Source organism: Macrosteles quadrilineatus, unplaced genomic scaffold (assembly GCF_028750875.1).
Source record: "Macrosteles quadrilineatus isolate MER2022 unplaced genomic scaffold, UCM_ALF_1.0 Scaffold_2__2_contigs__length_208266976, whole genome shotgun sequence".
Classification (NCBI taxonomy): Eukaryota; Metazoa; Arthropoda; class Insecta; order Hemiptera; family Cicadellidae; genus Macrosteles; species Macrosteles quadrilineatus.
Genome location: NW_026542595.1, coordinates 205,008,512 through 205,036,280, shown reverse-complemented (window position 1 = coordinate 205,036,280; position 27,769 = coordinate 205,008,512). Strand labels below are relative to the sequence as shown.

At 34.1% G+C, this 27,769-nt stretch overlaps 1 protein-coding gene across 2 annotated transcripts in view; it reads left to right on the top strand.

Annotated features, from left to right (window-relative positions):
• The window catches only part of LOC128987698 (uncharacterized), a 40,045-nt gene that overhangs the window by 2,486 nt on the left and 9,790 nt on the right, over positions 1 to 27,769 (top strand). The window contains exons 2-3 of one of the 2 annotated variants that reach the window (XM_054408688.1): positions 709 to 1,262; positions 18,901 to 19,053. In XM_054408688.1, coding sequence (XP_054264663.1) covers positions 795 to 1,262; positions 18,901 to 19,053 — 621 coding nt within the window. In that variant the 5' untranslated portion in view covers positions 709 to 794. Of the gene's footprint in view, positions 1 to 708; positions 1,263 to 13,052; positions 13,605 to 18,900; positions 19,054 to 27,769 lie in introns of those variants that run through there. The other variant, XM_054408687.1, reaches the window with a different exon arrangement.

Below are 27,769 nucleotides of genomic sequence, written 5' to 3'. Positions count from 1 at the left end.
TGAAGGGTACTTTGCATGACGTACGTCAATCATATTTCCCTGTACAATGTAAACTCAATCGTACTCCGTATCCTCTATTTTGAATAATACCGAATACATACGCGCTGTTAGGTATCGCGAAACATGACGTATTGTCCTGTACCGTATAAGTTATGTATAGTTACGATTCGTGACAAAGATATTCTCCTGTACCGCATGAGGTTGTAAATGTTTCGTGATTATGAGAAAATCACCTGTACCACATGTACTTCTATTTTATGATGAATCGTGACACTAACGTATTATCCTTTGCCGCTTACGAGCAGTGGCGTTTTCAGGGACGGGGGCCAAGGGGGCCGGCCCCCCCACGAAATTTATTGATACATTTATTAGGGATTTGTTGATTCCAGAAACCAATCCTCGATACCACCGATACTTATACGTTGGTATCAGTATCGAGAATCAATCGTCAAAAGTGCATTCCGATACATCAGACCCTTTTGTGAAGATCGCGCGATCGGAAAATAAGTTACGAGGTTTCTCTGTTGAGTTTCGTACCGCCGTATGATACACACGCCGTATTCTGTACCGCACACTAGGTTACTCTATGTACCATTCTGTCATGTTCCATCGCCTTCCCTATACTGTATTGTATCGTGACATGACCTGTTCCCCCGTATCCCGTTTCCCTCAAGTAGCCCAACACAAGACGTGTACTCTATGTTGTAGCTGTAGCGCCGCCATGTGACGCTGATAACACTATCACAGTCTCGCTCAGTCATGCCGAGCTGACAGTGAGCGAATGATGTTTGAGAATGTGGTTCCTAGCCGTGCTGGACGTTCTGCTCTCCAGTCTGGTGGTGGGTCCGTGTGTCGTCGGCTTCTGGCGGGGGACATGGGAGTTCATGGAGGCCTACCGGGAGTCCTTCCCGCTCTGGTGGACCCTGTGGGTGTCCGGGGCTCTCCACCTGGTCTTCGCCCTCCTGCGGGAAGCTTTTGTGGAGTATTTCCAACACACCGGGCTGAAGTACACTCTGGCTTCTCGCTGCTACATCTACGTGTTCGCCGTGTGCTGCGCCATGCAGTGGCGCTCCACCTGGGCCCTCCTGGAGGACTGTACCGCCTGCGAGGACGTCCCTAACCTCCTCTTGTGGACTGTACCTTCCACTGTGGTTCTGTTCGTGTTTCGCCTCTTCGGCAACACATTGGCACCTCCCTTCTGCATCGCGTTGGACTTCAAGGCCGAGGATGTCTTCGTGTTTCCGACCATGTTCAATATCTCGGTGAGTGAATTACTTGCTCTTCTTTGAAAGTTTGCATCGTATAGTTTTAAAATGCACGTTAGTGAATAAGGGGCTCAAAAAATCAAATTACATCCCAAGATTGAAAATAGTAAATAAAGTAGTTTTTGATTTATTTTAAGATTGCATGCATACTCATAGTAGTTTTATAGTCCCAAGGTTTACAGTAAGTAAAATGTTTAAATTAACCACCAATAGTTAACTGCACACTTACAAGACCAGTGACATAGCCAGGGTGGGGTCCTGGGGGGTCTGGACCCCCCTTCCAATCTTAAATATAATATTTTTTGGTTAAATTCAATGTAAAATTATATAATCATGCTGTATTGACGTTGGGGTTGATATTTTTCAATGCCAAGAGAGCTAAAAAAAGACCGTTTTAGGGCCTATATTTTTAAAAATTTTCTCGGACCCCCCTTTTACCTAGGCCCCCCGGTCGGTGGACCCCCTATTTTGAAATCCTGGCTACGTCACTGATAAGACAATGCGTTAGACCTATGTACCGGTATTGTAATATTCGACACAGAAATAAATACATTAACATGTTTTTAAACATGACAGTTAAGAATTTAGTCCCCAAGTGGACAAGTATGCATAAACATATTCCTATGAAGTACAATGAGCTTCAGGATAGCCTAATAATCTTAAACCAGTATGAAAATGTTCTAAAAACAGTATTTACCAGGGAAAGTATTGAACAAATTGTATTATGAACCAAAAGCTGACAACTGTAATATTCTTTGAGATAATCCTTTGTTGTGTTTCGTATTAGTTGTTCGTTTTGAATTCAGTGCTTGTTTTTGCTGATACACCTCATTAGTTAGCAATCAAAAATAATAAGAAAAACACACACTCCTCTTATTATAATAACGTTTCATATACTGTAATACTTTCCAGTAATATAACATCAGAGTTGCAATGTGATGTTACAATACACTTTTGATCGAAATCAACGAAGTATAAAATTTCCAACGTGACTGAGTAGCATTTCACGAAATTCTAAAATAAATCACACTTTTTGACACAAAACTGGTAATTTTCATAAAACAATATACTTATGTTGAGATTTAACTAGCCAAATACACAATCACAATTTGTAATTAAATTACATGTTTCGCGGATTCAACCACTCATGTTTGAAACTAGTTCATTGTTAACAGATATTAAATCTACAACATTCTGAGAAAATATCTCTCAACCACTGTGAAATCACAGTTATGCATTTCGTTTGGACTAATCTCCAACACGAGTAAAATATATCTCTAGTTTATATAAAGTACGTATATCTCTAGTGCGCGGAGAACGAGTGCTATCCACGAGTTATTTCCGTACCGTATTAGAAGGTTTTAATTGGCGAAGTTTAATTCTGTGATTTGCAACCACACGTGGAGGAAATAGTGTTTACCTTTCTATAAATTAACAATTTAAAGTCGTACATTTCACTCTATACTGAGTGGTTAATTTACCTCGAGTGTTCTAAGCTTAAGTTATTTCTTCGCGACAAAAATGTTTGAATAATTTGGTTCAGTTGAGTAAGCCAATGAAGAACAGATAAACAATCGAAATATCTAGTTAAAAAGGGTCTCTTCTATCGTATGATTGTTTGATTGTTTGTTTGGTGTGTATATATAAATCGGTTTTAATGTTTAAAGCTATTGCAGAAAGGGGAAACACTTTGAAAAATAGAAATACAATTTGAAACCCTTCTCTCGCATTCTTTCCTTGCTTGTTTCCGTAATTCTAATAAACACATTTGGAGCGAATGTAGAATTGAGAAGTGCTCTGAAACAATTCTAGTTCGAAAACCTCCTCTCACATTTGTTTTATGTTTTTTAATCATCCCTTTTGACAAAACAGTCCAAAATATTTTTCGCAAACTGCAGCAAATGCAGCTAATTTTAACACGCGTTGCGGGTCTGTAGTTATTTTACTCGCTAACTAGGTACTAAAAGTCAGCTGTTGTAAACTTCGATTGTAAGCAACCGCACGTATCGATTGTTTACATCGTCGTAGATTATTGTTGCATTCTTGTCAATAGTTAGTTAGACATATCGCTAGTATAATATACTAACACAATCGTAATAGACGAATCACTAACTAAACAACTGCTTATTTGCAATAACAAAATTGAAAACAAGTTGAAAGTCGTTTTGAGAGGTTATGTTTACTTGAAAAGTATTTTCGTATTCTAGCTTGGTTTGTTAAATAATTGTTCAGTATGACTGAAATATTGTTAGTTACAATATTTATTTCCCTACAGTCGCCCGAAAAGTGGGCTTCCTTGCACAGACAGAAAGCTTACTTTCGTGCACAGTTTTTACTCTGGCGCACACCAGGTTGTATTCCAACCAAACAACACAAAACAGCGTGCTTTTATTATGCACGTAATCCGTCTACGCTTGGAAATATGTTGGTAGCAAAAATATATTGCGACTACGATCAGCTGGTGCAGTGTTTCCAATTTCGTTCAATGTTTGGATTTAACCTAACCTAAAAACGTGTTGTACAGTGTTTGAAACACCAATTATTTCTATGATTTATGAACATTATTTTACTTTAGGAACAATATAATGAGTAATACGAGTGCAAACTGCCTTTGCCCACTAGTTACACAAATAATTATAGCCTCGGTCGTGAAACATGAGCTCGGGTTAAAAAGAGTCACTTTGCGCCCTAGTGATGAAATATACAATTTTTTTGTGGAATCAATCATAAAAAATACTCTGATAAAATCAGTTCAAAAAGCTCGTTTTGTATTGTTTTCTTGCTTGTATTTTCTTACTGTAAAAAAATCTTCTAAATCCAAATTGACTAAATTGGTCAAATTGTAATAAGACAAAAAATATAAGCAAAAAATACTTGGAAAGAAACATAGTTTGAAAACATATTCTTAATCATATACTTATGTTTACCCTTCTAACATTCCAAGATTTGTTTTTCCAAAACACAGCAATTAATGATTAGCCTACCCAGGGCACGTTAGCAAAGTAAATTCCCGCAACAAAGATGTTGTAGTGAATTAGCAAACAAAAAATACGAAGAAACAAAATCTACATTCTCGATTGTTCTAACAATTCTTGATTGTATCTCATTCATTTCCTTGTAGTCTTATCGTTGGCCTCTACGAACTTAATTTTTCCAAACTCTTTATATAACGCTTATGTAAGACTGATTCTTGATGTATTTATATCTGGATCATTATAATGACATTGCATAACTCCATGCAATGACGAAGACCCGATAGAGATCTATTAGTAAACCTCACTGATTAAACGAATTCTGCTGGATTGTAATTAGTTTCACATTTGGATTTTGTTATGCTGTCACAGTTATATTTTAGGATTTTAATTTTGTCAAATGCACTACCCGTACACTTAAATATTTGTATGTAGCTTATGCTATCACTTTAACCATTGACTTTATATAGTGAAATACAATTATCCATATGGACCAACTGTATCTATTTTTTTATCAAAGATAATATAGTTTCTTTAGTTCTTTTTGAGTTATGCTACTTCTTATCTTTTAAATTAGTTTTTCGTTCAATAAGAACTATTAGTCTACATAAGAATGGCAATAATGATCCCGATCTATAGTCAATGCAAAGACTAACAAAATGTAAAAACTACTATTTAAGCATTAGGTAAAAATGTAAACTAGACGAAGATTACCACGATGATTACCACAATGATCGGGTTTTGCCAACTTAAAAACAATTGTACGTTATTAACTTTAGTTATAAAAACTAATAAACCTCCTCAAAGAATTTTGGCAAATATAAATCGCTACTTTTGTGTGATGGATTTAATTGTATTATTCCAAAAACTATCCCTACCATAGCAAAACTTCAGAACTAATCCAACTTGTTTTCAAACATATATTGTTGTTCGAAAAATCAAATCACATCAACACTTTGCTTTACAATGCCTTAATTGTTAGAATATCAAAACAAAAAACCACGCGTGCCTTGTTAAATAAATGTGTAACCACAGACAATCACTCTACCGCAATTAATTTATTCCCCATAAAGATGACTTCAGCGATAACGCACGGGGCACAGAATAAAAAGTAGGCTACTCTTTGAATTTTGTATACTCATATCATGCCACCAACAAAGTTGGATTTTTAGCCTGGGGCAGTTGTTTGGTGGAGGACCATCTTTGACAATCAACCACTTTGCAGTGTGGTCGTAGGTCGTGTGTTTTCTTGACAAATTTTGAGGTTAAATCAAAACAAACTGGCATTCATTCATGGACACAGACAACAGTTACATTGAAAAATATACTTTCAATGTAAAAAACCTCCACTCAATCAATCTTCTTTTATGAAATCACTAGACCGTTGAGAGTAGTTTCTGAAATATAGAAACGTGAATCCGGATTCCAAACCAACTAATGAATAAATTAATATAAAATTAATGTCTTCAAATTATAGGTGGTCGTTTTGAAAACAATTGATCAACCGAGTCAATATTGAAATAATTAATCTTATTGTAAAATTAATACTGTCAGTCATTACATTAAAATAAAAATGTGGTTTATGTAAATTAGTAGATGATGAACTGTTGGTATGTAATGATGATTTATGTTTCGTTTTAAGATCTCTTAACGTATAAATGAAGGCCTACTATACCTTTTTAAGTGGATGGCCAATATTAATATTCCTTTTAGGGGAAATTCGCTAGTAAAAACTTTTGAGATAACTAGAGAGGTCTTTATGGACTACCATTTTGATCAATTTGAATGACAATGAACCTCTAATTGTTTTGCAAATAATTCAATAAGGCATCAGAAAGGTTCACCAGGTACAAAACAGGCTAACATTAATTGATAGCTCTAGGAAGTAAGAATCGAGTTTGGTTTATTAAATGTAGTCAAAATACTGAATGCTTTTAAACCAATTAAAGCACTAAATGATTAATTATTTTGTTCTAAAATGGACATTCATTGGTAAGTTATACAACGTGGTCGCCAGTAGACAAAAACTCAATTTTCGCTACTGTGAAATTACCTGTTTCCGTTTTATGTTTATCAACTGTGGAAATTTATTATTACATAGTTTAATACGCAAAAGAATGCTTACTATACAAAAGTAATGTTTACTAACTTTTTTGGATTTTGCCGACATAAACAAACATTTGTTACTGTTTCATCAACTGTTCCGATTTGCAACAACCAAAAGTGTGCTAAGTAAATTTGAACTTTAATTAGAAGACCTAAACTAACAAATTCTTATAGTTTTTCAATGTTCCCAACTGTTATAAAAAATATTCCAATGTCTATTGTGAATTAAAAAGTAATTAGCCTTTGTAGTGTATCGAAAAGTAACTTACAAAAGTTTGACAAATCTCGCACTTTAAACATGGTCTCAAAATATGTAACGACTCACGTTCTATTCTTGTTATGAAATCCTACTAATATTATAAATGAGAAAGTTTGGATGTATGGATGTATGGATGTATGGATGTATGTTTGTGACAAGTGAACGCGAAAAATACTGGTCGGATTGGGCTGAAATTTGGCATGATGATAGCTCACATTCCCGATTAACATATAGGCATATTCTTATTTCAAAAATCCTTTTGGGCTCCGCCCCAGTGGCTCTGGAGTTTCCCATGTTAACCTTATGAGAAATGGAATTATTGAATCTTAACAGCTGTTTCAATTAAACAAGTTGGTTCTGTTCTATGATGTTCAATAGCATTAAAGTTACAAGGATTACCAACAGGGTGCAGCACTATTATTTCTTTTACATTTATGACAACAGCTAATTTGCAACCAAAAGGTGAGTGAGCGTAGCGAACGATCTTCAGCCTGGAGGCGAGTTAGCGTAGCGAACGAGCTAACCTGAAGGCAAGTGAGCGCAGCGAACGAGCTCCAACCTGAGTGAGGGTAGCGAACAAACTTCAACCAGGACGTGATTGAGCCATGCGAACGAGATAATCTTGAAAATTAAGAAGTTAAACGGGGCAAAGCCCGCGGGTTACAGCTAGTATACTATATTTATACGAAGCTATTAACATTTTGATAAAATAACTACTTATGGCATTTCTTAGGGCAGCAAGCCTAAGTAATCACTAAACCTAAAATTGTTTAAATAAGGAATAAATAATCATGTGTAAAGGAATATTTCAGTGGAAATCCAATCAGGTATATGGAAATTCGCTAAGTCAACAGGTTTGCAGCGGCGGGGTATTTTTCTTATATTCAGCTAGTTATAAAACATACTCTACACAAGTTCTGTTTGCTACAAAATACTTCAGTTAGCATTAAAAACAATTAAGACAACTTTATTTCAATAGAAGAACTAAAGAAGATAAACAGCTTAATCAAGTTCTGTCCTTGATAACTCGCTGTAAAAACCCGTATTCGTTGTACAGCCGAACAGAACATTGCATCATAATAACGAATGTTTATAATTTTGGGGTTCTACCACCTTTGCCCTTAGCGGGAATCTTCCACAGCTGATACTGAGGTTATGGCGCCAAACAAGCCAGCTGATCTATAATATCAGCTGACATCCACTGACCAGCTGATCTATTGTTGTGTGCGTCGTGAACGTTTGAATTGGGATCAACTAGAATTTTCTGGATACGAGTCTGTAAAATTGAGTCAAGAGGGCGTAATAATATAATCGCATTGGACGAAACATTCGTTCACCATTTTGTTAAGTAAAGTTGTGTTTCTTGAAGAACTATAAAGCGACATTTTAATGTAACACATCTTAGTTTTACTCAATGTGTAAAATATGTTATTGTTTTGAATTAAGTAGGCCTATATAACACTAGTATTAATATTAGTAGATAAACATAAACAAGTTAAACTAAAAATTGGATTTTTTAATATTCTTTATATTTACTTACCAAAATGTATCCTCAAATAATACGGGGATTAATATAGGTCTAGAGTAAGGTGAGATTGAAAATATAAAAATACCCCTGCCGCAGCAAACCAGCAGACTAAGCGAATTTCCATTTGACTGATAGGATTTACACTGAAATGTCTACTTAAAAATATAACATTTATTCTTGATTTAAATACAATTAGTTTAACAAGTACTTAGGTTTGCTGCATCAGGGAGGGTAAAACTGTTTTTTTTTTATAAAATATGAATAGTTAGTAAGAAATAAAAACATTTTCCAAATTTGATCAAAATATGTTCACAAACAAGCAAACTACAACAGTTTACTTATTCTCCATAAGAATAACATGGGAATATTAAATTTACAATTTTTTGGAATTTTCTCCGTAACCATTAGGCGCATAATAACGCTTCAATACACTAAATTATTTGTTTTTTTAAGCTCTACAAAATGGTTTGGAAAGAAATTGCTAAATTTTATGTTTTTTGGGTCAAAAATGGGAAAACCTATTTTTACCCCATAAAACCCCCCGTAAACCTCCGTTCCCATGGTCCGATCATGCTGGATCGCGAACTCGTTCGAATAAACGTACGTTTACACGTTTGTACCAAATTTCATCAAAATCGGATCATTTTTGCTCGAGTTATCGTGCTGACGGACATATATATATATATAATTAATAAATGAAATAAATAATTAAACATTTAGTACCCTTTTTTTAAGTTATTAATTTATTGATATATATAAATATATATATATATTTAAATGAATTTGAACGGATGGTGTTTTTGGCCTCTAGGGACCTCAAAACGAAAAAAAAATCGGTCCCGCGTCCAGGTCTTACCATGAGTACTACGGTAATAGCTTATTCCCTATATGGGAAATTCGCTAAAAAAAAACTCCTTCTACCTTTTCTCTGTATTACTAGCTAACTTTTTTGACAAATTTAACCTACGTTGGATCAGTGTTTCTGTTTTTTTGCTTGTCAGAAAGGCCAACAGATAGCTCGGATTGAAAAACCACTATTATTGAAAAACAGTTTAACTGTAAAATCTATGGAACATAACTTCTCTTGAGCTCTCATCTAAATATTTTACTACAAGAATATCTTAGATTACTACAAAAGAAACTTTGTTGTTTAAACGTCCCTAACTCACGATTTCTTATTCGCGTGTTTGATTAGATAAATAATTAATTAAGGATTAACGATTCCTCTTATCTTCGATTGTAGTTGAATTACAAGGTATTCACGCGTTGCGAGTTATTCATACACCTCTGAGATTAATCGGTGATTGTGGTTGGTGTAAAATAATCAGTTGAGTACACAATTCCACGAGTCAAAAAATAATATAAACATATTATGCTCCACAACTAAATAACCACTTTTGATGATTAAAATCCAACCAATGCAGTTTACAGCACAACACCAAATAATTCATTATATTAAAACAGCAACAGAACTTGTCTACGTATAATCTGAATAGAGGAGTTGTATAGTCAATGATGTAGTTAGTTATAGAATTAAAATAAAACGTACCGTAGTTAAATTTAGGCAGAGTGTGCCACTATCAATGTTGGACATGACATATTCCATCCAAGTAAATATTAAGTTCAAGCTGTCAACTATGATCTTTTATGTCATATACAAATATCAGTAACTTATAAACATTAAGTGTTCAGTAGGGATGAAGACTAAAATTTGAAAACGAGTAAGATCCACGAGTGGCTTATTCAAAATATGTTCTAAGCCTTCTTGCATTCAATACTAAACACAGCTGGTTCATAAAGATTCCTTCCACCTATGCCCGTCTAAAAGTCAAAGGTAGAATGGAGTGTGATGGTCTGTGTAAATTTATCCCTGGCCAACAGCTTTTGCTTTAGCGAATACATCCAAACTACCTTCGAGGTTAAAACAATGTGTAGATCTTTTGTAATTACAACATTGATAACTATTAAGTAAGTGGTAAAACTCTAAGCAAGGCTAAGCGGCATTTATCTTACAGATATTTCAAGTGGAAGCCTTATTGCTGCTGTGCGTTCTTGATAACTCATTATACTCAACTCTTGAGAGACGCTATCATTACATACGTAAATTGTATCAAAGAACAAGTAAATGCTGCAAGGTTGTATCAACTTGATAAAAGACAACAGTTGTTTTTATCATATAAAACATGCTTCAATTCCTCTGATATACGTGGACATGAACGGTCATGTGGAAAATACACAGTTACACGAAGTACAAAAAGTGCAAGCACAAAAAGTAGTTCATGCCATGTAAAGAAATCTGGAATAGAAACTAACTTAGATGATCCACAGGCTTGATAAACCAGTACCCTAAGAGATTATGCTTGATTGTACGCTGACAAAGGCCCAAAAAGACAGTTAAAGACCGCAAAATAAACAACACTGTTTCTGAAACACCCAAGAGCTGAAAATGATATAAAACATAATCAGTGGTCTTTTAACTTGCTGAAAGTTTGCGATTACATCACATCACTCAAGCTTTAAAATAGTCAAGCTCAAAGTTTGACCTCCTCAGTCCTTTCCAATAGCACCAGCCTAATATGTATAATGGATCAACCTTATACGATGGTTATCATAATAAAGTGTTACTTACACTGCTTGTCCTGGTGTCTTGGTGTAGGGTATGGTGATGTTTGCAAGATTGAAGGCGTAAATAAACCTCGGTGTTGAAAATTCCAGAAGTTTCTTGAGACATTTTCCGACTTTGGGGTTTGTGATTTTGTGAACCAAACGGTTGGGAATTTCTCGAAGAAAGTAACAGCGGTAAAGTAGAAATGCATGGAATATTCTGGCGGATAAGCGATTGTAGAAACATTAGTTTTAATCGTTTACTAATTTGAAGTACGTTTGAGAGTTTTGACATATTAACTCGTATGTTTGTGAACAAATCAAATAGTTTGTCAATCAAATTGTTTACAATTTTAAACACATGTTCAACAGCACAATCAGTTTTGCCAACGTGTTTTTTATGAGCTTTTGATTTTTATCGTGGCTAACAGATTACTCGGATGTACAATAGATCGTTTACAGCACAGTCAAGCGTTATAACATTGCCAATTAATTGTAAAACGAGGAGGCCCCTAATCGTCGATTTCGACGGGTTTCACCTAGTAGTAAATATTTAATTTCAACAAAAAATGTACCCAATGCGTTTCATTGAATTGAAAAATAAATAACAGCAATTAGGATACAGCTGATCAAAATGTAAACAATTATATTCTTCATAAGGATAACATGGGAACTTTTGAAGTCACTGGGCAGAGCCCAAGGGACGTATTCAAAAATGTAAAGCCAGTTTGCAAATCTACGCGACACGCTCTTTCCAATGAGATGTCAACGGATAATATCGGTTAAGAAATGGCGGAGGAGTTCAACCGACAAACTTCGTGTTCGCGTATTAATTATACAGGGTTATTACAAATGATGTTCATGATTTCATACATACGTGAAATATAGTTTTATTTGTTATACAAAGAAATAAAATGGTTACAACTTTTGAAAAACTCAAAAAGTGTTGACACAGATACACAGAACTGTAAATGCTCGACACGGGAACCCCTTGTGGTACGATAGATGTCAATAATGTAATCAAGCTCTTGCTAGACTTTGAAAAGTGTGTCTAGGTCTATTGTTTCGATAGCATTGGTAATCCGTTGCTGGACCTCAAGTATGCTATCTGATAATGGTGGTGTGTACGCCTTATCTTTGAATCACATAAAGACTTTTATGTATCCCCACAAGAAAAAAATCAGGGGGTGATGTCCGGAGATCTTGTAGGCCAGTTCAGGGGTGTGTAATTATTCGGACCACTGAGCTCGTTCCGTATCTCAGGCAGCACATTTGTTAAGTTCAGCCCTACTACAAGTAACATTTAAATGCAGCCATTTCTCTTACATTTCAAGTGTCACTTGCCAATATAGTGGTTACTAGGAGGATAATCGTTAAACCTGGTTCTAAAGTGTCGTTGCACACTAATAACAGATTGGTTAATGTAATATTCCAACTGGCAAAAAGCTTTCCTGCCTTCAAATTCAGCCATTACACAACACTTACAACAATTGACTTGACAAACAGCTGATATGCACCCAAACCAATGTAAATGAAACTTTATGAGTTTTTCTTTCCAATGGTACCAACTAAAATAGTCTTGAAACAAATTAACCCAATAATATTTATAATGAAAATCAGGAACATCATTTGTAATAACCCTGTATAGATAATTGGGTAGATTTAGCTCAAATGAGATTGAATAACTTATTATTTCAGTTAAGCTGCCTTGAATAGCTTTGTTACCCTCTAAGACAAGTTGATTCTTAAGAACGATAAAAGCTTAAAGTACATACACACCTATCTTGGTTTACTTTCAACCCATCAAAAAAGCTATAAACATTTTTAATAGAACTGCTGTTGCATCCAGTGCATGTTGTTCTCCTTAGATTGATTATGGAAATTTATAAGAACATCAATCTATGTCACCTGAAATTATTTTTGGAGCCTTCAAAGACTCTTTCTTCCGATCAAACTGGTGGCGGCGGATTACAAGAACATTTAAGTGCTCACCCAACAATCACAAAGTCGCTGGTTCAACCCTAAGCTAAGTCAGTATTAGTTTGAAATTGGACCCATATGTTCTTGACCGAATTCTCATGAGCCAAATGATTGGTACGTTACTGCCTTTGCTCTCTCCAGATTGGTTATGGTTATTTAATAGAAACCCAATATTATCCATGTCTCATGATCAAGAAGTATTCCAATCACTCTTCGACAGTCATACATTTATTCTAGCAACATTACAATTGCTGAGTGTTTCCCCGACTGAGTGGCCCGAGGACAGATGTCCTGTGTGTGTGCGTGCGAGAACCACTCCTGATGTCCTGTGCTGGTAGTGGGGATCCGCCAGAACGATGCGTGGCTCCACGGCGGGCATCACCGACGGCCTCCGGGGGCACAACGCCGTCCACTACGCCTTCCTCACCCTCCTGGACACCCTCTTGTCCACCCTCGTCATCACCACCCTGGTCGTCGGCTACTGGAGGGGGACATGGGGTCTCATGGACGTCTATGTGTACCCCGATGACCCTGGTAGAAGTGGATTTGTCTCCTTAGGTGCCGGACTGGGCGGAATCCTTATCTTGACTCTAGGTCAAACCTCTCTTGCCGCTGTCCTCCACCCGGATCGTCACCGCCTCCTGTATTACCTGTGTTCTCGCTTGTACACCGCGGTGTTCGGGTTTTGTTGCGTCAACTCGTGGCGAGGCGCCTTTAAGTTGTTGGACCTCTACACCGGTCTGGGCGTAGACCTGGTGCTCGCCGTGACGCTCTCCGCCATCGTCATCCTCGCGGGGACCCGCACCCTGAGGAACATCAGTGCTCCGCCCTTCGCCGTCGTCACGGACCGCAGAGAAGGTTACTTCGAGGTTCCGACCATGTTCAAATATGTGAGTATAAGTGCGAAGGGCTTGGCAGCAACGTACCTATGTGATATCTGAAGTGCGCCGTATTGACTAAGGTGGAATAAAATGTGTGGTTCCTTATCATCCGTTGGAGAGATTCGTATAATGTTCAAACTGTCTGGTTATGGTCAGTAATGTTACAGGTTCAGCGTAACACATATTACAGAAGAAACGAAATATCCATTCTCTTAGATGTATATATTAATTTTGATGGGTTATGTATGTAGCGAATAAGTTGACAACGTAAGCAAGATTGTCCTGACTAATGAATAGGAAAGCTTTTAATGTAATCGTTAAAGTAACTGTTTCTATAAGACGTGAAATCAAACGCGCGGAAATCAAATCAAAAAAATTTGTCAAAGGAAGTTTTTGCTGAATATACTAAAAAGAATGGACACATACTTTCCAAAACTACTCCAAAACACCGAAAGACCGAAAGACCCATCCAAAACCACTACAAGGCAGTTACTTTAAACATGTAACAAAATCAAAAAGGGCAGTAAAATAAAATGTTTCACTGAACAACAATAATTTACCAAATTCGGGGTTTAAATTTATTTTCGAGACCCTGATTCGAGTATTTTCCTTCGTAGCGTCCATTCTTTTAAACAAAAAATAAATTAATTTTAATCAGAACCGATAAAATGATTGCTACGATTATTGAAGAGTTAAAATGAAATCACAAATATAGTGAAAACCTATATTTTTTATCGATTTCATTAAACTGTAGTATGAATTTTAGTTCGTAAAACAAAACAAAAAATAGTAAGGCAATCCTATAGACTTTTAGTTATCGTGGAAAGCAATTAAATTAACCATGATTCATTACTCTCTGAAAAAGGGTTATTAACTTGACTATTTATTATAACATAGAGCCTACGAGGATTTATAATATTTTCGTAAAAGGATCATTCACTTGATTTGTTATTTTGGGTTTCCCGACATTTTACGTTACGTGTTAGTTGCAAAATCCTTATTCTGTAATTCTGTAAGACAACATTTTGACCAGAAAATTGTGGACGTCTGATAAGTCGCAGAAAAGTGGGAGGAGTCTTAAATTAAAGGTCTTGACCCCAGGGACTCGGGAAAAATAGCAGAATTCCCATAAAGTTGTCAGAAAACGAGATATTACGTCAAATAATGTTCTCCAAAAGAATAGCATTAGAAGCCATTTACTGCTGATATTTGTTTACTTCAATACAGCTGATCGTGATTTATCATCAAGCCAGTACGCAATGTTAACATTTGGATTACTTATTTGCCAGTCAATTATTCTGCAATGTACTATATAAAACCAGAAATGACGTTACCTATAATAATTAAGACTTTTTAGTTACCTACATTATAGAATGTAGAAATAAAATGTTTTACTCTGAAACTTTTCAAATTATGAAATAACTACATTGTATAAATAATTAACTATTCAAGATTAAATGGAAAACTTCTGCTTTGTTTTTATTTCAAAACATATGTTCTACATTTATTCTACACTTTCTTTATTTTAAATTTGAGATTTATTGTAATGTTTAATCAATATTTTGTGAAGTGGAATAACTTCAACGGCTACTCTTAGGAAATAACCTGGGAATAAAGATGGAATAGGTTCGTACAGGAAATATATATATTTGTTAATTAAGTAGGTACTATGACAAGTTCCAGTGGGAGGAAAAACAATATTGATTTTAAACAGGCACTGTCTGTTGCTCGCAAAAGAGTTAAGAATCAGCCGATGATTAGGCCTAATTTGATAGAATATGTAACGTCAATCGCTCCTTGAGGAATACCACCACATTAACTTACACTAATTGTAGTTTTTTAATGTTGATCAGAAAAAATCTAGGATTAAGTTTGGTCAATGGGATGCCTTTATTTTACACTAATGTTGTTAAACCTTAACAAAAGGAGTATAAAATTAAAAATTTTAACTGGGTAGGGATGCTAATTTAGTGGGTTTGGCCAAGAACTAAGCTTACCTCAACGTACCTTTATTTGCCTTTTCATATTTGACGAAGACAATTTCCAAAATTGCAATCAGGGAAGTCTTTTTTTCCCCCATCAACCACAAGACCAAAGCTACCTTAATAAACCAGTATTTATTAACAACCAATTATACGTTTGCTACCTTTAGTAGAGTTAATCCTATGTAGTGATTCAAATGATTGATTGAGAATAACGCCAACAAAGGCAAACAAAGACAAATAACAAACTGTTTTTTTACCCAAAAGATATGGCGTACAGGGATATCTATTCTGACACATAGATAATATATTTCTTAGTTTGTTCAAATAATTTGTTTGATGTTATTAAGCTTTTTAGGATTTTATGTCCCTACAGGCCACTAGATTATATTTGAATCCAAGCATGAGTGAACGAAATTTAATTTTATTTCTTGTAACTTTACTAAGCATGTATCAAATAAACATACATCTTGCTATATATATCCAAACACGCGTTTTAATTTCAAATATAATTAAAACTTTTAATTAAAATACACATATTTACAATTGTTTCAATCACATCTAAGTTGATTCATTTCCAAAACTGAGTTCTGTTCTGTAAATTATATACATAATTTGTACACTTTAGATGATAGCTTAAACAGAGGTGTAAAATAAAAATACAATACAAGTAAAAGCAAACATATATCAAAATAACCCAAACATGAAAATAGTATACAACAACAATAATAATAATAACAGGAAAATAAATGTTTGTTTGGGGTAAATTGGATGGTGTACGTAAATAACCTAAAAAATGGCTTTTGCAGAACCCATTTAAATTTATAAAAGTAAGATAAATGTCTTACGATTTCAATAATTATTTTTTTTGACGATTGAAGATATTTTTGATGGGTAATTTGTGCAAAATACATTTTCAATTTTCATTCGTATATTGACCAAATTTTGAAGTTTCTTTACAAGTTGTTGCCCGATAAAAAAATAAGATTAGTTAGAATTTTGTCAAATATATTTTTAGCATTGCAAGGTGTAACTTAATTGCGTAAATTGAGTTTGAAGCTACCAACTATAACGTTAGTTTAATATGTTACTTGTAGGTATTGCTTTGATTAGATCAACTATCTTTTGTTGCCGATTATAATAATACCAACTAGAGGTCGTCCAGTGGGCAAAAACTCGACCAAAAATATGTAAATGTACTGAATTCTCTATTTCCATTCCACACTGTAAATAAAACATGTGATTGTAATTTCTTCCATTTGTTTTTATTTTCTGTTCATATTTCGTTGTTATTTCGTCACAAACATTGCAAAACATAAGGCCCATGTGAAATGTTTTAAATTTTAAATTCATTTTTTGTGCTTATTTTTGAGTTTATTTATAAATGAATTCTGCACATCTACATTAAAATATCTTTCCAACGGTATGCGTAGATTTTCCCTACGATGCACACGAGCTGAGACAAAAAAAGTTTTAAAGAAACATGCTTGCCTATTATTATATAGATTATAGTAATACCCTAAATGTAATTTCATAGGAGCTTGAATGTAACAGTATAGTTTGTACTATGGGCTTAAATTAAGGGTAAAGGGTTAAGGGTTAAGAGTAAAACATCCTATTGCAGGGGAAAATGTCTAACTATAATATGCATTGCGAACACGAAATTTTAAAAGAAATTAAAATTCTCATTCTCCTTTCCACAGTTTATGATAGTTTGTATTGCCTACGTAAATTATTTCTTAAACCCTAGGTTTTATGTTGTTTGTTCGTAAACATTTAACGTCAGAAAACCTTGTCAGTAAAAATTTGCCGCCAAGAAAACATACAGCATCGTTTCAATGAACTGTACACCCACAGGCACATAATGGTTTGTCCATGACCATTTCTCAAATCGTTGACCGTAAAGGCTATCTCATGACCTGCAAAATATAACATAAATTGAACTTTTTTCTTAATATTAATAACAAGTTTAACATTTTGGTAAGTAAAATTATTGCAACAATAACAACTTTCGGGAAACTTTGTGGATTAATCAATTGAAAAGTTATTAATTGTACACGAGAACCAGATTATGCAAATTCAATCCAGGAAAGGGAGTTTCAAGCACTCGTTTCGGCATTCTTATATGCCTATTACAGTATACATTTTCTGATTTTCAAAGTTAGAACGATATCACCCATATCCAACAGAACAAGTTAAATAATGAAGTAAAATCATTGACTATTGGATACTGTAGTCAAAGGTAAAATAGATTAACTCGATGAATGACCCTATTGTAGTTACTTTGTATATACAATTCCTGTTAAAACAGTGTTTATATTACTAATTTGTTGGTTACTTTCATGGTGGCTTTTCCATGGATCAAATACTGCTATTTGCTTAGTATGTCATTGGCTTGGATTTTAAAGCAACCAAAAATATAAACAATGAAAGAAAACAAAAATTAAATAAGCGAAGTGGGAATAGAGAAGGAATTATATGAAAACTATATACAAGTAAGAATGCTCAACAAGTGTACATTCTAAACGCCGTCTTCTAGTTTCCATATATAGTTAATTATCACGTTACTTCCTTGGAATACTTTTTTGTGTGGGTAGATTAGTTGCGACTTTTTGACCTACACTAATCCTTGTCTCCTAGGTAGGCCATATTTAAATAGTTCAATTGCGATCTAACACTGAAACAATATATCTCTAGAAATTGTAAGAACATCGTAGCGTACAAAATACCCCGCAGCAGAATGCCTGGATATTATATTTAACATATTATTATATTTATCCGCTATTTAATTAGTGTTTGAAATAACTATAGTTAGGCCTATTCTGCCCGTGCTTCGCAACGGGAAAGAATAAGAGAAAGGTAGACGTAGGTTTAAAATGCACTGTACAATGATGAATGTGATTTAGGCTAACCCTTTGATTGAGGTTCGTTCAATCCCAAATCACCAATGGATTTTATCTTAGTGATAATGCTTCAGCCCCTTAGCTTAGCCTGAAATAATCTGAAAAAAATCAGGGCTAGAACCCAGCGTCCTAGGACAAAAATGCGTATTTGAATATTAAATTGAATGTTCTGGTGCTACTAGGGAAATTTGTTTGGCATTGCTACAAACTACGATCAGATGTAGCCAGTGCTATATATCTTTTCCCAAGGTTTAATACAGTGGGTCCAGCTTCTAACCATGGAAAAGCTGCTTTCTCATGATCTAAACAGCTGATTGTAGAACTATAACCATTGATCCCAGCTATTTTCAACTTGTAGGTCATCCCATTTAGAAATTATAATCCTAAAACAAGATTTTTTCACACGTGGTGATTTCCCAGGGCACGAGAGAGACTTGGCTTTACGTGCTGGATTGCTTCTTCAGCGTGTTCATAATCGGAACTCTGGTAGTGTTCGTGTGGCGAGGCTTCTGGTGTCTTCTGGACAACTACCTCTTCCCCGACCGACCCGACCTCTCCGCCTGGGGCTCACTGGTGAGTACTGTGGGTGGTTTCCTAAAGACTAGATGTCTTCAAAAATTAATATACACATATTTCATAAGATATTCCTCATTGCCTCTTTTCCTAGCAAACAAAGCACAGGAACTGTCTTTTCTTTTCAAAGAATTATTTTTGCTTTGTTTACAATTCTTTCATAAAATCGGCCAATTTTTTTACTTTAATTTAAAAACGTAAATGGCAGCCATTTTTGTGCAAAACATAATACTGAATTGATTATTTTTCCGCAAATAGTTTACTACAATACCAATATATGTACCGATATCATTAAGACATCTTGAAGAGTTTTATAAATATTATTAATTTAAAAAAAGTGGATTTCATGCTTATGAGGGTTTTTTTAGTGTTTAATCTTGATTTTCAGTTTATTTTGACCCGTTTAGCCTATTACTAATTTTCGGTACTTACTTAAAATAGGGAAGATTTGCAAGTTATTTAACAGGAGTGCTATGTTTGATTAACGAAAGGTAGTACAGGTTTTTAGGGGTTTGCCAGTAACGAGTTTTCTGAGTAATTAATAAAATTAGCTACAGTGACTAAAATTAAAAGAATTCGGGTAAAATATCTTAATCTTATGAATTATTAATATCAAGTCATAGACTTTATTGCTACACTGCCATATGTTCTTAGATTCATTTGAATCTATTGACTTCAAATAAAAAAGTAATTAGGTCTAAACAATTTAGTTTAACCACATAGTTGCAGTATTACTTAACAATACTTAACAAGTAAGTGCCAAGCAAGTACCACCTCAAAAGTAAGTAAACATCACTTAAATGTTTTAAAAACAAGTACATTGACACTTTTAAGTTTATCTTGACAAATGCAATCATACAGTTACAGTATTTTTAAACAAGCATCATCACCACTTATGGCTACACCGACTACTAATAATTCCGTTGTTAAATTTCCAGGCTGTCTAGGAAAAGTAATCCCCTTTCCTGAATTGAAAGGAAATAATTCTATGTGTTCTTATTCTATTAAACTTAAGTTTTGCGTATAAAATGTTACATGGAAGTATGATTATGTCATATAGAAAATCTAGAGAACCTTATCATTCTCTTTTGCGTTCCCTTCCTTTTTCGAATGATGGATATAGTAGCTAGTACCTTAAAATAGAACATTCACTTATCCAAATACCGGTCTTTGAGTTGATACTCGTATGAATCTACTGAACTGCAAGTGCATTTCTTCACCTAGAAAGATCAATCAATTACATAAATAGCTAATGGACCAGTCGAGACATGCGCCAGGAAGACTAGAGTGGTTGATTGGTTGAAACGAAGATGATTAATAGAACAAACGGTCTGCAGGTTTGCCATGTTTCGCAATTACCCATTAACGTCATAAACGTACCGCGTCGTTTGAAACACACGTCGTTTTTTGTGCATCCGAAAGCACTGTGACACTTGCAAACAATGATCACAATGTAATGCGGTAGAACGATGATTGTGAAATATTATGAGTGCATTGGTTCATCGTATTAAAGAAATACCCCCGCCGCAGCAAACCTGCAGACTAAGCGAATTTCAACTTGTCTGATTACATTTTTACTAAAATATTTCCATAAATAAGACATATTTATTCCCTATTTAAATAACATTATATTTAACGAGAGCTTAGGTTTGCTGCTACGGGGAAGGTAAAAAGTGTTTTTTGACCATACGTCAATAGTATAGGATGAAATAAATAAATTTGCCAAATTTTATCAATATATAACCATAAACAAGTAAACTACAACAATTTTCATTTTCTCCATAAGAATAACATGGGAATTTTAAATTACACTATTTTTGAAATTTCTCCGTGACCGTTAGGCATACAACAGCGCTTCAATACACTAAATTATTTCTTTTTTAAGCTCTACAAAACGGTTTAGGAAGAAATTGCAAAATCTTTTGTTTTTAGGGTCAAAAATGGGAAAAACCCATTTTTACCCCATAAAACCCCCCATAAACCCCCGTTCCCATGGGGATCATCTCATAACTCCAAGGTTTCATAACTCCAAGTGATCATAACTCCAAAGTTTCATAAGTCCAAGAGATCATAACTCCAAATTATATTTAATCCAAAGTTTCAAAACTACAAGTACCCGAAAAGGGATAATTTCATTACTCCAAGAAAAGTGATCATAACTCCAAAGTTTCATAAGTCCAAGATATCATAACTCCAAAGTTTCATAAGTCCAAGTAAAAATTAAACCAGAGTGTCATAACTCCAAAAGTTGAGTGGAGTCTCATATCTCCAAGTGGAATGTGTAGTACAGTCAGCGCCACAAGTTCCTGCGCTGTCCGCTCCGCTGTAATACTGTCAGCAGCCTTTGCCGCATCATTGTATCCATATTAGTGCAGTAAAAATAAGAGAAAAATTCCATAAACCTAAAAAAAATTAGCACAACCAGGGAATTTGGTACAGATGTTGGGTGTACCTTCCTTTTGAACATACTAAAAGTCCCCTAAAATTGAAGCTGTGCTACGGCCGCCATATTGGAAAATGGTGGCATATTTCTGTATTTTTCGCTATAGTCACTTTATTATTAGAGATACAGGAAAAAAATAAATATACAAAATGTAGGTCATCTAAAAATACACATTTTTTGTATTAACCATCTTTCTCTAAACCCAACGGTTTTTGAGTAATTTGTTATTAAGTATATTTAGTTTTTTCTATTTATCAAAAATAGGCGAAACACATGGAAATTGACCGTTACTTTCAAGGATTATGATAATTTATCCTATTTAGTTAAATAGTGTGATACTATAAAATCTTAAAATTTAAGCTTATTTTATGAGTAAAACAACTCTGCCACAGCAAACCTGCAGACTCAGCAAATTTCCTTTTGATTGGATGTTTTATTAATTGTATTTAAATAAAATCAGATTCAACAGGTACCTAGGTTTGCTGCTACAGGTAGGTTATTATAGTGTGTTTTTTTTTTTTTTTAGTAAAATATCAATAACTTAGTATAAAATAATTAATTTTCCAAGTTTGATCATAATAAATCTATAAACAAACAAACTGCAACAGTTAACTAATTCATAATAATAGCATGGTAGCTTAGATTTACAATTTACAAATTTAAATATTCAAATTTTGGTTGTGTTTACTAAAAATATGGCGATACCAAGTATCGGAAATATTGTATGGAGTGAGGAAATCAACCATATTTTGTAAACTACGCAATAGTCATATTAATATTTTATACTCATTTGTACCCATTTAATAAATTAACATTTTAATATTTTGATGGCACTACCACTATCACTCTGATATCAACTAAGTGGGATGAATAATTGTCGTAAACCTTGAAAGTAACCGTCGATTGCGATGGGTGCCACCGATTTTTGATAAATAAAACTAACTATACCATGCTTAATTAGTCACCAACATGAACGAGACACGAAAAACACCCTTCCAAATTTACAATGGGATGTCAAGTATAGTTAGTTAGTGTGGTGGTGCCATCAAAATACTAAAATGTTAACTATTAAATGGATAAAAAATAAGATAAAATATTAATATGACTATTGCGTACTTTACAAAATATGGTAGATGACAGTTCTTTTGAAAACCCATTTGGTTAATATTCTAATCGTGACGAATAATCGCCATCTTTTTAGTAAACACAACCAAAATTTGTATACTCAAATTTGTTTATTGTAAATTTAAAACTCCCATGCTATTCTTATGAATTAGTTAACTGTTGCAGTTTGCTTGTTTATAGATATATTTCGATCAAACTTGGAAAATTAGTTATTTTATAGTAAGGTATTGATATTTAAAAAAAAAACACTATAATAACCTACCTGTAGCAGCAAACCTAGGTACCTGTTGAACCTAATTTTATTTATATACATTTTTTAATAAAACATCCAATCAAATGGAAATTTGCTGAGTCTGCAGGTTTGCTGTGGCGGAGTTGTTTTACTCATAAAATAAGCTTAAATTTTTCGATTTTATAGTATCACACTATTTAACTAAATAGGATAAATTATCATAATCCTTGAAAGTAACGGTCAATTTCCATGTGTTTCGCCTATTTTTGATAAATAGAAAAAACTAAATATACTTAATAACAAATAACTCAAAAACCGTTGGGTTTAGAGAAAGATGATAAATACAAAAAATGTGTATTTTTAGATGACCTACATTTTGTATATTTAGCTTTTTCCTGTATCTCTAATAATAAAGTGACTATAGCGAAAAATACAGAAATATGCCGCCATTTTCCAATATGGCGGCCGTAGCACAGCTTCAATTTTAGGGGACTTTTAGTATGTTCAAAAGGAAGGTACACCCAACATCTGTACCAAATTCCCCGGTTGTGCTAATTTTTTTTGGGTCAAAACATATTTTTACTGTACTATATACCTACCGTCGCCTGTCAAACGATTATGTAATTTTGTTATATACTTACAGATTAATTAATTGCTATACTTCTTACTTCTATGCTAAAGGTACTTTAACCTTTAACTACTCGCGCGGGTTTTACTAACGTATGTACTCGCGTGGGGTGTTTTTGACACCCCGTTATTACATACTTGTTATAATTGTATTAACACTAATAATTGGTAAATAACATTTTTTGTTGTTATTTAAGTTTATGAAAACGTTTTTATTAGCTCGCTTTCTTGTCCGGTACAAATTTTGCAATCAATTTTATACTAACTTCCCGATGAGCTAGAGACTTGAAACATAGCCCACAAATGGAAGACAATGCAATATAATATCATTTAATTTTCATATTTCCCTTGGGCTACGCCCCATGGGCTTGTTTTTATTTTACTGTATACTGTTTCCAATATGAAAGAGTTATTTATTTTAAGTTATACAATGTAAATAATATATTTCTTTTACCAACTGCAGTTTGTGTGTGTATCTGGTCAAGTTTTGCATATAAACAATTTGTTGTATTAAAAAATATGTATTTTGTCATTGAACTGTTTGATATTGAATAACTAGCATATGTACTACCCGGAAAATATATAATTTTTAAAAGATTATATTATGTCTGTGAATGGTAAAGGTATTATTTTTCCCTAAAATGTACTACTAAAAAACAGTTTTTAGGGGGGGGGGATCGTAATACACACAAGTTTTGTGCAAACAAATTTATTTATATGTCAAAAACACTTGTTTGTTATCGAAATAAATGTAAATAAAAAATGTCCTTTCATTACTTTTAGAGTCTTTCGCAAAAAGAACAACATTACCTTATACAGGAACTTGTACTTTTTACGAAACGTTAACACTCACGTGGGGAGTTGAAAACACCCTATACTTTGTAATACACATGTATTACCAAGTGAACACTAGAGATCGCACGGGGACTTTGGATGAGAAACGTTCCTGTGTTTCACAGTTTTAACTTTACATTTCAGGTAATTTACACTAAGTGTACAATGCAGTTGTCTGCTTGCAACATTGAGCAGATAGCAGACATAATAATCAAATAATTTCTAAAGTCAATGTTACATATGTTTCTCGTAAATGAAATGTATACTTGCAGTATCCAATCTCATTAGTATATATTTTGTTTCAAATGAATGCAATGTCTAATTTCGTTATTCAAAGTCAATTACAATCAATTACAGTCAATCAATAGTACGCCAGCTTCACAAAAATGAGAAATTTACTTGCAGTATCCAATGTCAATGGTCCATTTGGTTCACATAAATAAAATGCCTATTTGCAGCATTCAAAGTCAATGATACGTCGGGTTCACTTAAACGAATTGTTTACTTGAAGTATACAAACTCAACGGTACATATCGTTCACATAAATAAATTGTCTACTTGCAGGATCCAAAAAAATGGTTAATTTGATTCCCATAAACGGAGTGCCGATTCGCAGTATATTAAGTCAATGTTACGTCTGGTTCACGTCAATGGAATGTCTACTTGCAGCATCTAAACTCAGTGGTATCTTCGGTTCATATTAATGGAAGTCCTAATTATTGCAGTACCTATTCAAAGTCTGCATTATTTAATTGTAAGTCTAGTTCACTGAAATGGAAAGCCTACTTGGAATTGCAAGTTAAATGGAAATATAACTCAATGGTAGGCTTATATTTGGTTAAAATGTAATGGATATATAGATTATTTAAAGTCAAAGGTGTTTCAGCCTTATTCCGGCGACCATAATTATTGGTGGTTTTCATTTTGTAGTAAATTATGCTCAATTATATTAATCTTATTGTTCTTCCCTTTTTCTGTGTCCTATACGGTAATGTACTTTTTAAACGATTCTTTGACTAACATATGTGGCAACTCTTGTTTATCTTTTTAGTGTTATCTCGCAAATAAAGTCATAGCAACCAATGAACCCATAAGGCCCATGTTAAATTTAAAAAAAAATAAATAAATTCACGTAGGGAAAAGCCCTGTGGTCCAATTTGTACCATTTAAGATTTATACATTCCCATGGTTGGTTACTATGATCGTGCTAAATTTCGTGTAGATCGCTTCAACCGTTCAGGAGGTATTTGTAAAACAAAAAGAGGAGAGTAGTATAAGAGCTTCGCTTTGTGCCGTTCAATTACTAATGGTTGTTAATCCTCTATATATCGAAAACGGCTAATACGATTTCCTTCTAATTTGATAAATAATTTATATCTGGCCTAAAAACGTGTTTACTGCAGTTAAAACTGCTAGCAAAAAACTAACTACGCAACAAAATTGAATTGAAAGTCTGTAATTTTAAACATTGGCCTCATTGGTTTCCAAGTAACCATGACCATAGACTAATAGAACTATTTTAAGTTGTAGTGTGTTGTTATGTTCACCAAGGTTTTACGAGCAAATTAACGAATGCAGTACAAAGGGGAAAACACCAGTTGTTACTATTGAGCAAAGATTACACTGAAGATTACTCAATGTAGGGGTTCAATGGAAATAAACTAATACCACTACCCTGTCATGGCTTGGTTCCCAGGTACATAAAACCAGGGATACCGTCACCTCTAATTGAGACTTTTAACGAAATTCCCATAGTAGGGAATAATCTATTACCGTAGATCTCATGGTAAGACCTAAACCCGGAACCGATTTTTATCTTCATTTTAAGAGCCCCAGAGGACAATACACACTTTGTTCAAACTCATATGCTGTACTGTATATAATATATGTGTGTGTAAATTTGGAATAAAGGTTAAATTTGAAATATGTAGATCTTGATGAGTTTAAGTTATAATTGGGCCTATTAGGCTATGCTGATTCAAAATGTCCAATGACGATTTGTCCTTAGTTAGTGATTTAAACGAGATGGATGATGGTTACCAATTTGGAGTCTCTGTCTTCACCTTTGTACCACATGCAATAAATAAAATAGGGGTTGGTTAAAATTTGGTACTTTTCAAGGCACTTGTCCCTAATACTTTTGATTTAAAACAATTTAAAATTTAGATTACACTTTGGGATGAATTTAATGTTACATGTTACAATGAAATTAATGTGCTGTATGCCAATATTTTTATTTGGTAAACTGCCATAACCGTTTACATTTAATTTGATTGTATTTATATGCAATATTTATATTTTAATTTATATTTATATTTATATTAATATTTTTTTATTATATTTATATTTATAGACCTTTCTACTTAAATTTACATTTTTTAAACGGGCAGTTCAGAAGACGGGGCACGGAAGCCACGTCATGTTGGTAACATTGACAATTCGAAGTAAGCGGCAGGCAGGTTGCCAGTATGGATACTAAAAAAGTCCCACACGCCCCTGCTCGCCCCTCCACGCAACTCTCCATCAATTCCAGAACATGAAAGGATCCATAATGTCATATGGGTTCAAGTTATGACCAAATGTTACAGGACCACTTTTGTTAGCTGTATTGTTCTTCACCTTTTAATTTTCTAACTCTTCTCTAGAGTCATTATTAAAAGAATTAATAAATACTAGTGTACATGTTGCTCGAATTTGAGCAATTGCAAATATTACAGAAGATATTTCAAAACGAATAACAGTCATATTTACAACGAATTTAAAAGAGTCAACTCAAAGATTACCGGTGTGTAACTCAGACTATGTTTATCTTCGTTATTGATAAACCTAAAGCATTCGGGCCGGTTTTCTCCTTCTCAAAATGCCTCGCTGTACAGGCAACACAGGTCATTTATAGAGGGCCAATTGAGAACGAAAAGTCGTTTTGGGGTAGTGTTAGGGGGCATTTGTAACCTAATAGTTGAGATTGTCCAGGGTCAGGTGCTGACTGTGATGAGTTAAGCCTAATACTCGCCACTGTTCTGTGAGCTGCGGTCGTTATCACGATTACGCCTCCTGTCTATATGTGTTGTTGTCGTCACGTCGGAGGCATATAAAAGAAAAAAAAACAACAAATAAACAAATGATAGCTACACAAAACAACGATAAATGTTACAATCGTGCTAACACGATCCGTCATAGCTACACAAAACAACGATAAATAAATACACAAATTTAAGATACTGTACAACCATACTAACAAAATCCGTCTTGGAGGTTATGTTTACACAAACTCAAATAGTAAATAAATGTACTCGATGGGTTTCATTGAATTGAAAAATATATAACAGCAATTAAATTAAACAGCTGACCAAAATGTAAACAATTATGTTCTTCATAAGGATAACATGGGAACTTTCAAAGCCACTGGGGCAGAGCCCAAGGGACTATTTCAAATGTAATGTAAGGCCAGTTTG